We start from the raw sequence: 13,545 nt of genomic DNA, 5'->3' as shown, positions 1-13,545 counted from the left end.
GTAAGGCAGCAGGGCGAGCCGGCCGCCACATTAGAGCTTGAGCTGAGAGCGCAGCGCGTGGACATGGTTTCCTCTCCGCACTTTTAGGCACTTGAACGATCCAAATGGCCGGCAGCGCAAGCACCAGGAGAGCAGCATCAGCTCTATTCCGAGCCCTAGTAGAGGCGTACAGCACGGGGCATCAGAGGGCGGCTTGCCACGGGCAGGGAGTAAGGTAAGAGTCCAGTGGGCACCGACGTAGATAATTGGATGGGGGAGGGGTGCTTTAAAACCTTTGAGTAATAATACATTTTGAATTGACTGTAGCGTTTCCTTTGCTTACCTTCCTCCTTACGGATGGTCTAATCCCTGGCTTATTTTTGTAGTATCGTGGGTGATGTATTAGTAATTTTATTTCGGCTACATGTAGTTACTTGAACGTGTAGCTTTAAGCCCTTGGGTGTAATGGTGAATACTTTGGGATGATTACAGGCGAGTTTGAGGCGACCGTCTTGTGGGAGGGCCTCTGTCATGTTGGGGTGGCTCTCTCATATTTTGGGAGTCGTGGTTTGTTAGTGGGGTGAAGTTATTAATACAAGTGCTGTTACACATTTGTGAGGTGGGAGTAACAGTAGGCTTGTGGGGCAAAATGACCAGATGTTAGGGTGTGACGAGTGAGTCTGAATGACGGGGGATGACACTTCAGTTATGTTGTGGAGTAGCATTCAATGAGGGGTGAGTCTTTCCGTGGGGTGAATCTGATGGGCGTGTGATTTTGTGCGGAGGTTGAATGAATACCTTGCAATGGCATTGTCACGGTAAGCGGGTCACTGGTTGGTGGGTGCTGGCTTTAGCCGCTGGCATCTTTTGAAAGAGACCCAGAGGAGTGGAGGAGTCTGTCTCTCAGTGGGGGATTAATGCCCCTCTTTGTGCGGGCTTTGGCGCTCGTCAGGTGAATACCGCGCTCTTTCTCTGTGAAGTTGGCGGTGTTATGTGTGATGTGACCCTACTGGGACAGATTGGCGTCTGATGGTCTGTTTCCCTGTTGGTCTTGGTAGGCAGACCGTGCTTGGTCTACGCCTTTACGATTGCTCTGGGCTTAATGTTTTGTGTACTGGGGCCTTGGATCGTTCATAAGTTGACTGTGTTTCTTGTACAGACACAGGCCTGCCTACAGCCCTTAAACTAAACAGAGGCCCCTTTACGACGCCTGAATGCTTACTGGCCCCTTCCTGCTTCTTTAGGGAATTCCACAGATTCTCTGGAATTTCCTAGAAACAGTCATTTTCAGAGGCCTGAGAGGGGGCGGTGGCAGCTTCCCTCTCCGGGACCACCCACAAGCTGCAGGAGGCGCCTCGGTCTGGTGGTGCCTTACTTTCGGACCACCCCTTTGTGTAAATGTAAATGTACAGGAATTTATATAGCGCAAATCACCAAGCGGTTTCTAAGCGCTTGCTTAGGGAACCCGTCCTGGTATTCCCCTGTGAGACAACCCCGGCAGGGTATCCGCAAGGTGAAATCCAGGCATCCCGCCGCGAGTGTGAACCCGTGAATCGAGTAGGCACCGGAGCGAGAATTGTCGAGTCCATGGACATTTTAGGACTCAAGACCCCGCCGAGCCGGGAATTGAACCCTGGTCCCGGGCTGACCTCTGCTTCCAGGTCTGCCTCCTCTAACCAGTGAGCCACACTTCTTTCACATGCTGTCTCAGCGTGCTGCATTTTTTAAACACTCCACCCTAAATGAAACTGGACGTACCCCGTTTGTAGGCCACCAGGGCTTGACTTACCCATAGTGCGCTGCCGAGCACTACAGTTTCTGAATGGTCGCTCTCGTCTCCCCTGGTTACACAGTGCACGCTGCGCCCCTTGAATAGAACAAAAATCCATATTTTTGCCACCCCTCAATTTGGTGAATATCTTGTTTTCCTGCTGCGCCCAGTGCTCTGCTCCCGTGCATTTAAGCTTGACTTGAGGTGGGACTAACACGTGTGGGGGGGATTTACAACCGTGACAGGTTGATGTGGCCCAAGTCACACTCGTTGCCGTGTTAACCATTCAATGTCCCTTCCCACTGCACACGCGAGGTTGTGTTCACCCGCACTAAAACGATAACATGTTTGCACCGCTTCCGTAGGGTCCGCCCGGGTCAGCCGGATAACTGTTAGAAGTGCGCAGGGCTCCACCAGATCACGGAGCGGGTTGAGGAGGCCGGAATCTCCCTCCACTTTGGTGGCTATTGTGTCCCTGGGGTCATCAGTTTTATTCTCGGTCACGGGGCTTGGAGCCGGTATGTGAAGACCCAGGGCAGGCCTCTCGTGCACTCCTGTGCACCTGTGCTGCCCCAGCAAGAAGAGAACATTTCTCTTCTCTTTTGTTTTTTAAGGAAAGAAGTTAGTCACCGGAGTTACTTTGACGCAGTAGCATGAATCATGAGGGTGTGGGGAGGGAGGCCCGGTTTCACTACCACCTTGAATCTGGCACTTGCTCGGGTGATCGTCACTTTGTAGTCTTTCTACTTACATTGTTGCTCTGTGGCAATAGCCAGGTGTGCATAACCGCGCCATGCAAGGAACTTGTGAACATCTCTTTCTCAAAGTACGAGTAAATCCCCCAGGGGCGGTGGGGCACTGTCTGTAGTGTGCGCTGGGTAGGCGGCGGATACAGTGCCACGAGTAAAACCTATGCAATAGTTTTGAAGGCGCGTGTTTTGCTTCATGCCAGGTTACGGCACATAACTGCATATCTATATAAATACCAATGTTCATGCATGCATACATATACATACATATGCATGGTATGTACATAAACGTTTAAAAAAACAATAATAAAAGCAAAGCTAAAAGCGACCCAATTACAAACAGAATTGCTTAAGCTTAACTAAAGCCGAGACCGTTGCATTGCAAATGCTTGTTGTTTTTTAGAGGCTGTCCAAACTGCTCGCAGTCCAGCGCTTGCAGAGTTGTGTAATGTGGAACATGTGTGTCTGTCTGCCTCGTGAGCACTGCGGATAAGCACACTGTGCTACCAGCCCCCAGCGTCTTCAGTGCTTGCCCCTCTCAAAGAGGTCGGAGTTCCCCCTCTGGGTACCTTTCTTTTCCATCTGTCACTTCTGAGGAGCATTTTGCTTCAGCTGAAATTTGGAATCATTCGCTGCATTAAGATATCAGTAGAATAGATAATCCCCACCCCCGCTCGCCCATCGGTCCAGGTGGTCTCAAGCCAGTCCACAGCTTACCTGGCATGGTAACGCCCACTGGGCTGAGAATCTGGAAGAGAATTTAACGCTGCTTTGATCACAGCATTATTTTAAATCACAGCAATATTGTCGCACTGTACATATGGCTTAGCCTAACAGGACTAGTGTAGGGAAACCGCCCCCCAAGGCGGAAGGACTGGTTTATGAAGGCAGACTTGAAGAGAGCAGTGCTGGTTTATGGAGACAGATCTTTAAGGCTACATGGGGGCCGGAGGCTGGTTTGTGGAGATAGACCTCCAAGGAGGTGGGATATACTGCTTTTGTAGACAGACCTAAATCGGGTAGGATACCTATTTATGGAGACAGAGCTTCATTGCAGCAGGAGACAGGATATATAGGCTGACCTCCACGGGGGCAGAGCTAGTTCATGAAGACACTACTCCAAGATGGTAGGTCCGGTCTAGTTTTAAAAATGTCCATCGCTGTCCCCTTCCACACCTTTGTTGTTTTGCCCGCGGAGACAGTCATTAGTGAACTCCCTTCTTAAAACACGATGGAAGCCTTAATTTACAGGTGATATTACGGGTCGGCTCTCGCCGCTCGAATGAGTGACAGACTCATCTCATCTAGAATCGCTGGGACTGCTCCAAATGTGATCTCATTCCGCTGTCACGGAGGGGATACACATTACTGTCCCCACCATATGATTTTCCTTAATTCACCCACCCGCTAGCAAATTTATTTTTAAAGTGCGTCCTAAAACATGACGTGCCTCGAGAAAAGCAGATTTGAGCTGAGCAGCTGACTCGAAGTCCATTCTTTCGATTCCTCACCCCCTTTAAACTTTGCATTCTTGGGTCCACATGAAACACTAAGCTCTCACTAAACTCTCTTAGCAAGCTGGAAATAATCCTACATTGTAAAGGTTCCCAGTACATCATTTAGGAACTGTAGAGATTAACCAATGACAGCATACACCAAAGGCGCTTATTACTCTTTAGGTGATTCAAAGCTTGAGAGATTTGTAACTGCGTTGGAGTTACATTTTGTAGGTTTGAATAAGCTGGGTGCAGCTTCAGTGGTTATATACACCAGTAGGAGCATTGTATGGATAATAAGAGGGCACCATTTTCTATCTTGATTAATGTAAGAACCCAGTTCAGGCAGTTGTCTAACAATCTCTAACCCTTGACTCCTGCTAGCACTATACTCGCATCCTGTAGGACTGCCTCCTGTCAACCCTCCGCCTGTCTACTGCAGAGTCTCTGCCCCATGGCAGCCCTCCGCTCACCTCCTGTACGCGGACTGCCTCCTGTCAACCCTCCGCCTGTCTACTGCAGAGTCTCTGCCCCATGGCAGCCCTCCGCTCACCTCCTGTACGCGGACTGCCGCCTGTCAACCCTCCACCTGTCTACTGCAGAGTCTCTGCCCCATGGCAGCCCTCCGCTCACCTCCTGTATGCGGACTGCCGCCTGTCAACCCTCCGCCTGTCTACTGCAGAGTCTCTGCCCCATGGCAGCCCTCCGCTCACCTCCTGTACGCGGACTGCCGCCTGTCAACCCTCCACCTGTCTACTGCAGAGTCTCTGCCCCATGGCAGCCCTCCGCTCACCTCCTGTACGCGGACTGCCGCCTGTCAACCCTCCACCTGTCTACTGCAGAGTCTCTGCCCTCTGCCAGCCCTCCGCTCACCTCCTGTACGCGGACTGCCGCCTGTCAACCCTCCACCTGTCTACTGCAGAGTCTCTGCCCCATGGCAGCCCTCCGCTCACCTCCTGTACGCGGACTGCCGCCTGTCAACCCTCCGCCTGTCTACTGCAGGGTCTCTGCCCCCTGGCAGCCCTCCGCTCACATCCTGTAGGGCTGACGCCGCCTGTCAACCCTCCGTCTGTCTACTGCAGTCTCTCTGCCCCATGCTGGCTCTCCTCTCACCATCTGCAGCAGCTGTGCCCTCTGCCAGCCCAATGCTCACCTCCTGCACGCGGACTGCCGCCTGTCAACCCTCCGCCTGTCTACTGCAGAGTCTCTACCCCATGGTAGCCCTCCGCTCACCTCCTGTACGCGTACTGCCTCCTGTCAACCCTCCGCCTGTCTACTGCAGTCTCTCTGCCCCCTGGCAGCCCTCCGCTCACCTCCTGTACGCGGACTGCCGCCTGTCAACCCTCCGCCTGTCTACTGCAGAGTCTCTGCCCCATGGCAGCCCTCCGCTCACCTCCTGTACGCGGACTGCCGCCTGTCAACCCTCCACCTGTCTACTGCAGAGTCTCTGCCCCATGGCAGCCCTCCGCTCACCTCCTGTACGCGGACTGCCGCCTGTCAACCCTCCACCTGTCTACTGCAGAGTCTCTGCCCTCTGCCAGCCCTCCGCTCACCTCCTGTACGCGGACTGCCGCCTGTCAACCCTCCACCTGTCTACTGCAGAGTCTCTGCCCCATGGCAGCCCTCCGCTCACCTCCTGTACGCGGACTGCCGCCTGTCAACCCTCCGCCTGTCTACTGCAGGGTCTCTGCCCCCTGGCAGCCCTCCGCTCACATCCTGTAGGGCTGACGCCGCCTGTCAACCCTCCGTCTGTCTACTGCAGTCTCTCTGCCCCATGCTGGCTCTCCTCTCACCATCTGCAGCAGCTGTGCCCTCTGCCAGCCCAATGCTCACCTCCTGCACGCGGACTGCCGCCTGCCAACCCTCCGCCTGTCTACTGCAGAGTCTCTACCCCATGGTAGCCCTCCGCTCACCTCCTGTACGCGTACTGCCTCCTGTCAACCCTCCGCCTGTCTACTGCAGAGTCTCTGCCCTCTGCCAGCCCTCCGCTCACATCCTGTAGGGCTGACGCCGCCTGTCAACCCTCCGCCTGTCTACTGCAGTCTCTCTGCCCCCTGGCAGCCCTCCGCTCACCTCCTGTACGCGGACTGCCGCCTGTCAACCCTCCGCCTGTCTACTGCAGAGTCTCTGCCCCATGGCAGCCCTCCGCTCACCTCCTGTACGCGGACTGCCGCCTGTCAACCCTCCGCCTGTCTACTGCAGAGTCTCTGCCCCATGGCAGCCCTCCGCTCACCTCCTGTACGCGGACTGCCGCCTGTCAACCCTCCACCTGTCTACTGCAGAGTCTCTGCCCCATGGCAGCCCTCCGCTCACCTCCTGTACGCGGACTGCCGCCTGTCAACCCTCCGCCTGTCTACTGCAGAGTCTCTGCCCCATGGCAGCCCTCCGCTCACCTCCTGTACGCGGACTGCCGCCTGTCAACCCTCCGCCTGTCTACTGCAGAGTCTCTGCCCCATGGCAGCCCTCCGCTCACCTCCTGTACGCGGACTGCCGCCTGTCAACCCTCCACCTGTCTACTGCAGAGTCTCTGCCCCATGGCAGCCCTCCGCTCACCTCCTGTACGCGGACTGCCGCCTGTCAACCCTCCACCTGTCTACTGCAGAGTCTCTGCCCTCTGCCAGCCCTCCGCTCACCTCCTGTACGCGGACTGCCGCCTGTCAACCCTCCGCCTGTCTACTGCAGGGTCTCTGCCCCCTGGCAGCCCTCCGCTCACATCCTGTAGGGCTGACGCCGCCTGTCAACCCTCCGTCTGTCTACTGCAGTCTCTCTGCCCCATGCTGGCTCTCCTCTCACCATCTGCAGCAGCTGTGCCCTTTGCCAGCCCAATGCTCACCTCCTGCACGCGGACTGCCGCCTGTCAACCCTCCGCCTGTCTACTGCAGAGTCTCTACCCCATGGTAGCCCTCCGCTCACCTCCTGTACGCGTACTGCCTCCTGTCAACCCTCCGCCTGTCTACTGCAGAGTCTCTGCCCTCTGCCAGCCCTCCGCTCACATCCTGTAGGGCTGACGCCGCCTGTCAACCCTCCGCCTGTCTACTGCAGTCTCTCTGCCCCCTGGCAGCCCTCCGCTCACCTCCTGTACGCGGACTGCCGCCTGTCAACCCTCCGCCTGTCTACTGCAGAGTCTCTGCCCCCTGGCAGCCCTCCGCTCACCTCCTGTACGCGTACTGCCGCCTGTCAACCCTCCGCCTGTCTACTGCAGAGTCTCTGCCCCATAGCAGCCCTCCGCTCACCTCCTGTACGCGGACTGCAGCCTGTCAACCCTCCACCTGTCTACTGCAGAGTCTCTGCCCCATGGCAGCCCTCCGCTCACCTCCTGTACGCGTACTGCCGCCTGTCAACCCTCCGCCTGTCTACTGCAGAGTCTCTGCCCCATGGCAGCCCTCCGCTCACCTCCTGTACGCGGACTGCAGCCTGTCAACCCTCCACCTGTCTACTGCAGAGTCTCTGCCCCATGGCAGCCCTCCGCTCACCTCCTGTACGCGGACTGCCGCCTGTCAACCCTCCGCCTGTCTACTGCAGAGTCTCTGCCCCCTGGCAGCCCTCCGCTCACCTCCTGTACGCGTACTGCCGCCTGTCAACCCTCCGCCTGTCTACTGCAGAGTCTCTGCCCCATAGCAGCCCTCCGCTCACCTCCTGTACGCGGACTGCAGCCTGTCAACCCTCCACCTGTCTACTGCAGAGTCTCTGCCCCATGGCAGCCCTCCGCTCACCTCCTGTACGCGTACTGCCGCCTGTCAACCCTCCGCCTGTCTACTGCAGAGTCTCTGCCCCATGGCAGCCCTCCGCTCACCTCCTGTACGCGGACTGCAGCCTGTCAACCCTCCACCTGTCTACTGCAGAGTCTCTGCCCCATGGCAGCCCTCCGCTCACCTCCTGTACGCGGACTGCCGCCTGTCAACCCTCCACCTGTCTACTGCAGTCTCTCTGCCCCATGCTGGCTCTCCTCTCACCATCTGCAGCAGCTGTGCCCTCTGCCAGCCCAATGCTTACCTCCTGTAGGCCATACTTCTTACTTACCTCCTGTATTGGTCTACATGCCCTATGCTCAGCTCCAGCCTGCTCTATGCTCACTTGGTAGAGGTCCCACACCTGCTGCAGCACGTGTTCATCTGTTCTCTTAAGCACACAGAAGGTAATGGGAAGAATGCTCGCAGACAGTCTAAACCACTGGCAATCGCTCGGTGGAGGATTTGAATTCAGTATTTTTCATCCTCTGCCACTCTGGACAGGGACCCACCTAAGGAAATCGGTACTTGACTGTACCAGTTGGTAACAGCTCACCCCGAACTGGGAGGAAGTCCCACTGAAGAAAGGAACCTTTTCTGACCTTGTTAGGTTTCATCCGATGGGCATAGTCTGAATGCTGCAGCACAGCAAGCAAAGAGCCCACACCTGGACAGTCCAGGGGCACATTTGGGTGTGACAGCAAACACACAAAGGGTGATAAGAAAAATACTTGCAACTAATCAAAACTACTGGCAATCACTTTTTGTAGCATTCCAAACAATTATTTTACGCCCAGTACACGATTCTAGAAAGCGCCTCCCCCACCCCTTTACGTTAATCAGTTATAAATAGTTTCTCATAGAATAGTTAGTTCTGAACTGTGAGGCAAATTCCCCTCCGAAAGAGAACAGACAACCCCAGGCCAGTTTCAGCCTTTTCTACAGCACTCACCCTTACAGGTTATTTCATCTGTACACTTTAGCTCACCATCTGCAAATCCTGTGATCAGCAACCTCAGAAAAATCTGTATCCTTTGTGGTTTTCCGGTCCAGGGAAGACCTGGCTTGGCAGTTCGGACGGGACTGTTCCCATGAGGCACAGGGTCAGACTGATTTACATACAGCTGTGTCTGAACTGGGGTGGCGAAGTGAGCTAAAGAACGATGATGGATTCAACCCAGATCTGTGACTGGGGTGAGTGTCTGAAAAGTTTCAGCGCTCCGTCCATCATCTCCTTGTGTTTGCTCCCTTGTGGCTGCAGCAGGCCCAGTATTCCTTACAAGCCCTGTCATCATGTTACGGTCATATGTTCACTGTGCAAGACTTACTTGATTGGCCTATACGCTAGGCAGTGTGTGCAGTTTGTAGGCATTATGCAAGGATAGGTTCTATGCTCCTTCTCTGCAGGCTTGGCGAAGATCCTATGCTTATCTGCAGCAGGCCCTCTGGTTGCTCTATGCCATGTGCATGATCCCTGCAGGGAGTGATCTCCCGCATGAACGTTCGGGTATGATGTGTTCCCTGTGCTCACCTGCTGTAGGCCTTATGGCTTCTGCATTCCCTATTCTTGATCTTTGAATGGTTTATACTCACTTGCAGTCGCTCAAGCCGCTGGAATACGTCTGGTCTCATACTCATCTCCACATCAAACTCTGAGAGCCTTTTGTCGGCCTCTGTACTCGCCGCACGCACGTCTTTATTTGGCGAGACATGCTGAGGGAAATCCAACATATTCCTCTGAACTGCAAAAAATGCCAGAGGTCCAAGTTATTCACAGGCTCTTTTTCAAGCCTCAAACACTTAGCAGATCCCTTCTGTGCACCAATGAAAACCACCAACACCCCAACACCCCTACCACCGACAAGCTTCTAGGAAGTAGATTCACACAGGATTCAGCAGTAAAACTGAAGGTCCACACGTCTGCACTGATCAGTGGTTCTAGTACAGCTCTTCAGCCCTCCGCCATGTGTACAGTTCTACTCTCCCTGACCATGCCATGCTTACCATGTACTTTTCCACTCTCCGCCAATCGTGTGTAAATCCCACTCTCCAAACGAACATGTATTCTGTTCGACTCTACTCCAATCATGCATATCTACTACGCTCCATCCTGACGTGTACTTTTTCTCTTCCGTTCAGCGTACTGTCCCACTCTCCATCCCAGTATTCTTCCTGTCCCATGCTCCATTCCGATCATGTGTACTGGTCCATTCTCCACCGATTGTGCATACTTCCCACTTTTCATCCGGATCATGTACCTTTCTACTGTCCTCAAACCACCCTTTAAGTCTTCGCCCCGCGGTGTCTGCCATGGGGTTCCACAGGGCTCTAGCTTGAGCCCTACTTTATTTAACATCTACATGGAACCCCTGGCATGCATCGCGGAGGATTTTGGAGTGGGCATTGTCAGCTACGCTGACGACACTCAGTTGATTTTCAAACTTACTCCAGACAGCAGAGACTTAGCTAACAACTGTATGTCAGCGATAGCGACTTGGATGAACAACAATTGCCTCCGCTTAAACGGAGACAAAACAGAGGTATTAATAGTAGGCAAAGCTATATCTGCATGGTCCCAGGCTTGGTGGCCTAGTGAACTAGGAGAATTACCTATGCCAGTGGAGAAAGTGAAAAATCTAGGCATCATGCTGGACGCCGACCTCTCAGGCAAAGCTCACGTGAATAAAGTGACAAGCAAATGCTTTAGCACTTTAAAAATTCTTCGCAAAGTACTAGATCTCTTGCCAACCGAAGCGAGAAAAACCATAGTTCACGCTTTGATATCCCCCCACTTGGACTATGGAAATGTTCTCCTGTTAGGCCTAAATCAGAAGGGATTGCACCAACTGCAGTGTATACAGAATTCTGCAGCCCGACTGGTGCTCGGTCTTCCTCGGAAAACATCCACTAAGAATGCCCTTGCCAAACTTCACTGGCTCCCAATTAGAGAGAGAATTATATTCAAGACTCTCTGCTATGCTCATCGCATTGCCCATAACAAAGGCCCTAGCTATCTGAAAAACCTCATCACTATTCACCGCCCGATCAGAGATCTGAGATCATCGGGCATGATGCTATTCAAAATACCTCGCATCACAAAAGCCAAAATGGGTGGAAAATCCTTCCGCTACCTGGCCACTAAGTCATGGAATGCTCTACCAATCTACTTGCGGATGGAACCCTCCGAAACGAGATTCAGAGCAAAACTGAAAACTCACCTATTCCCTAAACATTAACCCCTGTCATCCCTTCAAATTATCCCTCGGACAAGTTTGCATTTGCAGTTAGCGCGGGGACACACAGTTTGTGTAGCCAGGCGCTCAATAAATGCCTTATTATTATTATTATTATTATTATTATTATTATGGGGCCATGGAAGATAGCTCAGAGGAAGAGCTATGCCCCGTTCGAACAATTACAAAGGCTCAGGTTGAGGCATCGCCACTCGGCCTTACCCAAGACCTTCTACCAGGATCCACGGCCCCGCCTCCGGACACTTCGGCGAAGCCACCATTGTCGAAAACGAAACCGAAAGTGAAACCTTCGGTGTCGACACAACCGAAAGTGGTTGAAACGCCATCGAAACCGAAGACGTCTTCTCCCCTGTCGACACCCTCGTCTTCCGAGGTGTCGGGACGACCCAGGCCGAAGAAAGCTGTCGACCCGGTGAAGTCGGGCAAAAGCCTTGAGCCAAAGTTGACCAAGGGCGTCGAGCCGAAGTCCAAGAAGGGCGTCGAGCCGGAGTCAAGCAAGGGCGTCGAGCCGAAGTCCAAGAAGGGCGTCGAGCCGAAGACCAGCAAGGGCGTCGAGCCGAAGACTGGGGCCCCGAAAACGGTTACCCAGGCCGCCGACCCGACACAGTCGGCGTCGACGTCTGCTGTCGCGGAAGGGGGGCGTAGCACGCCTAAGAAGGATGCTCCTAAGCCTCGGCCGGAACAGCCCAAGTCATCGACGCTCGAGTCTTCACACGTTGGTGGACCGAGATCGTCTGTCGTGTCGACGAAGCCGTCCGCTTCCTTTACGAAGCAGGTCTCGGACTCCCTGAAACGTATCAGGGACAAGGCTTCGGCGGAAGACCCCAAGACACCCTCCGCCCCGAAGCAATCTGTCCCGACGCCAAAGTCATAGACGCCAATCCTCTTCACGTTGCCGCCGAAGGTGGCACCGAAGGCCTTCGCACCACGGTCGGTGCCCGAAGCGAACTTGCAGGGTTCTGCGGGGTCGAAGCCTACTCACCCGGCTGGGGGCCTGAAGCATCGACCACCATTGGTAGAGGAGCAGTCGGAGCATTTCATCGATGCCGACACCGGGAAGCTTACGCTTTACAAAAGGAAGATTACGGCGACGAAGCCTTTGGAGTCATACACGATTCCTCTAAAGCGCAAAAAGCCTGCTTCGGATTCACCAGTCTTGGTCGAGCCACTGGCTCCTCGGACTCCAAGACTTGCCACACCCTCACCAACTTATTCGGATGTGGAGGATGCTGGGGATGAGGACGAGGAATACAACTTTCCTGCCAACACAGATCCTGATGAACAACAGGACTCATGGGTAGAGGCAGGAGACCAAGGGGATCAGCAACCCGTCCATGACCCTCAGGTCTACAACGTCAAGACCTCTCCCACTGAGGATTCTGCGGCATTCAATGCCTTGATTGATAGGGCGGCAAAAAACCACGACGTTGAGCTGCATGCTGACCCTGTTGAGGTGGACTTCCTCTTTGACACTTTTTCAACAGCTGAAAAGACTGTGAAGACTCTCCCGACGCTAAAGGGGGTCCTGAAACATGCTGCGGCATCTTTAAGGAACCCACGCGGTCAAGGGTAGTCAACCCTAGAATTGAAAAAAAATACAGACCGGCACCTGGCGATCCAACCTACATCAAGGGCCCGTTGCCATCGGACTCTCTGGTGGTTTCTAATGCCCGCAAAAGGGCGAATTCGCAGACCACTGGTGAAGCTCCTCCCCCGGACAAAGATTCCAAAGTGCTGGAGGCATCAGGAAAGAGAGTAGCAGCTCAGGCGGCCAATATCTGGTGTATTTCTAACACGCAGGCACTCTTGGCTAGATAGGACAGGGCACACTACGACACACTAGAGACCCTGTTGCAACATCTACCAGACCAATATAAAGAGGCAGCGGAGATGCTTATCCAGGAAGGGAAGCTCATCTCCAACGCTTCCATTAAGTGTGCACTAGACGTTGCGGACACTGCAGCCAGGGCAATTAACACCAGTGTGATGTTGAGACGTCAGGCATGGCTCAGAATCTCCGGGTTTAAGCCGGAGATACAAACTACCATCCTCAACCAGCCGGTAAACCCTGACAGATTATTTGGTCCTGAGGTGGATACCACCCTGGAAAAAATAAAGAAGGATACCGAGACTGCTAAGTCCATGGGAGCTCTCCAGTCCCAACAGTTTAGAGGGAGCACTTTTCGTCGCTCAGGCAGTAGAGGTGTTTCCAGAGGCCAGATGTCCCAGCAAACACAATTCAATAAAGGTGGGGCGCAATCCTCTTACACCAAGCAAAGTAGAGGAAGTTACCGGGGCAACAGCACCAAGGGCAGAGGCAGGGGCAACAACAACTCCCGTTCCTCCGCCTCCAACAAACAGTGACGCCCTGTCACTGCCCCCCGACCATTCCACACCTGTCAAGGGGAGACTCCAGCAGTTCCTGCCAGTCTGGAAATCCATCACCACAGACAGGTGGGTCAGGAAACTTATCCAGTTCGGTTATTGTTTGGAGCTCACACCCACTCCACCCAACATACCACCAAAACACCGTCCTATGTCCACAGAGCATTTGCACTTATTGCAGCA

At 54.0% G+C, this 13,545-nt stretch overlaps 1 protein-coding gene across 2 annotated transcripts in view; it reads right to left on the bottom strand.

Moving 5' to 3' along the window:
- The window catches only part of THOP1 (thimet oligopeptidase 1), a 73,783-nt gene that overhangs the window by 34,521 nt on the left and 25,717 nt on the right, over positions 1 to 13,545 (bottom strand). For both annotated transcript variants that reach the window (XM_078670723.1, XM_078670722.1), the window contains exon 3: positions 9,317 to 9,465. In XM_078670723.1, coding sequence (XP_078526849.1) covers positions 9,317 to 9,465 — 149 coding nt within the window. The remainder of the gene's footprint in view (positions 1 to 9,316; positions 9,466 to 13,545) is intronic.

Source organism: Lissotriton helveticus, chromosome 12 (genome assembly GCF_964261635.1).
Source record: "Lissotriton helveticus chromosome 12, aLisHel1.1, whole genome shotgun sequence".
Taxonomy (NCBI): Eukaryota; Metazoa; Chordata; class Amphibia; order Caudata; family Salamandridae; genus Lissotriton; species Lissotriton helveticus.
The sequence above is the reverse complement of the archived record's forward strand: the minus strand, read 5'-3'. Positions and strand labels throughout refer to the sequence as shown.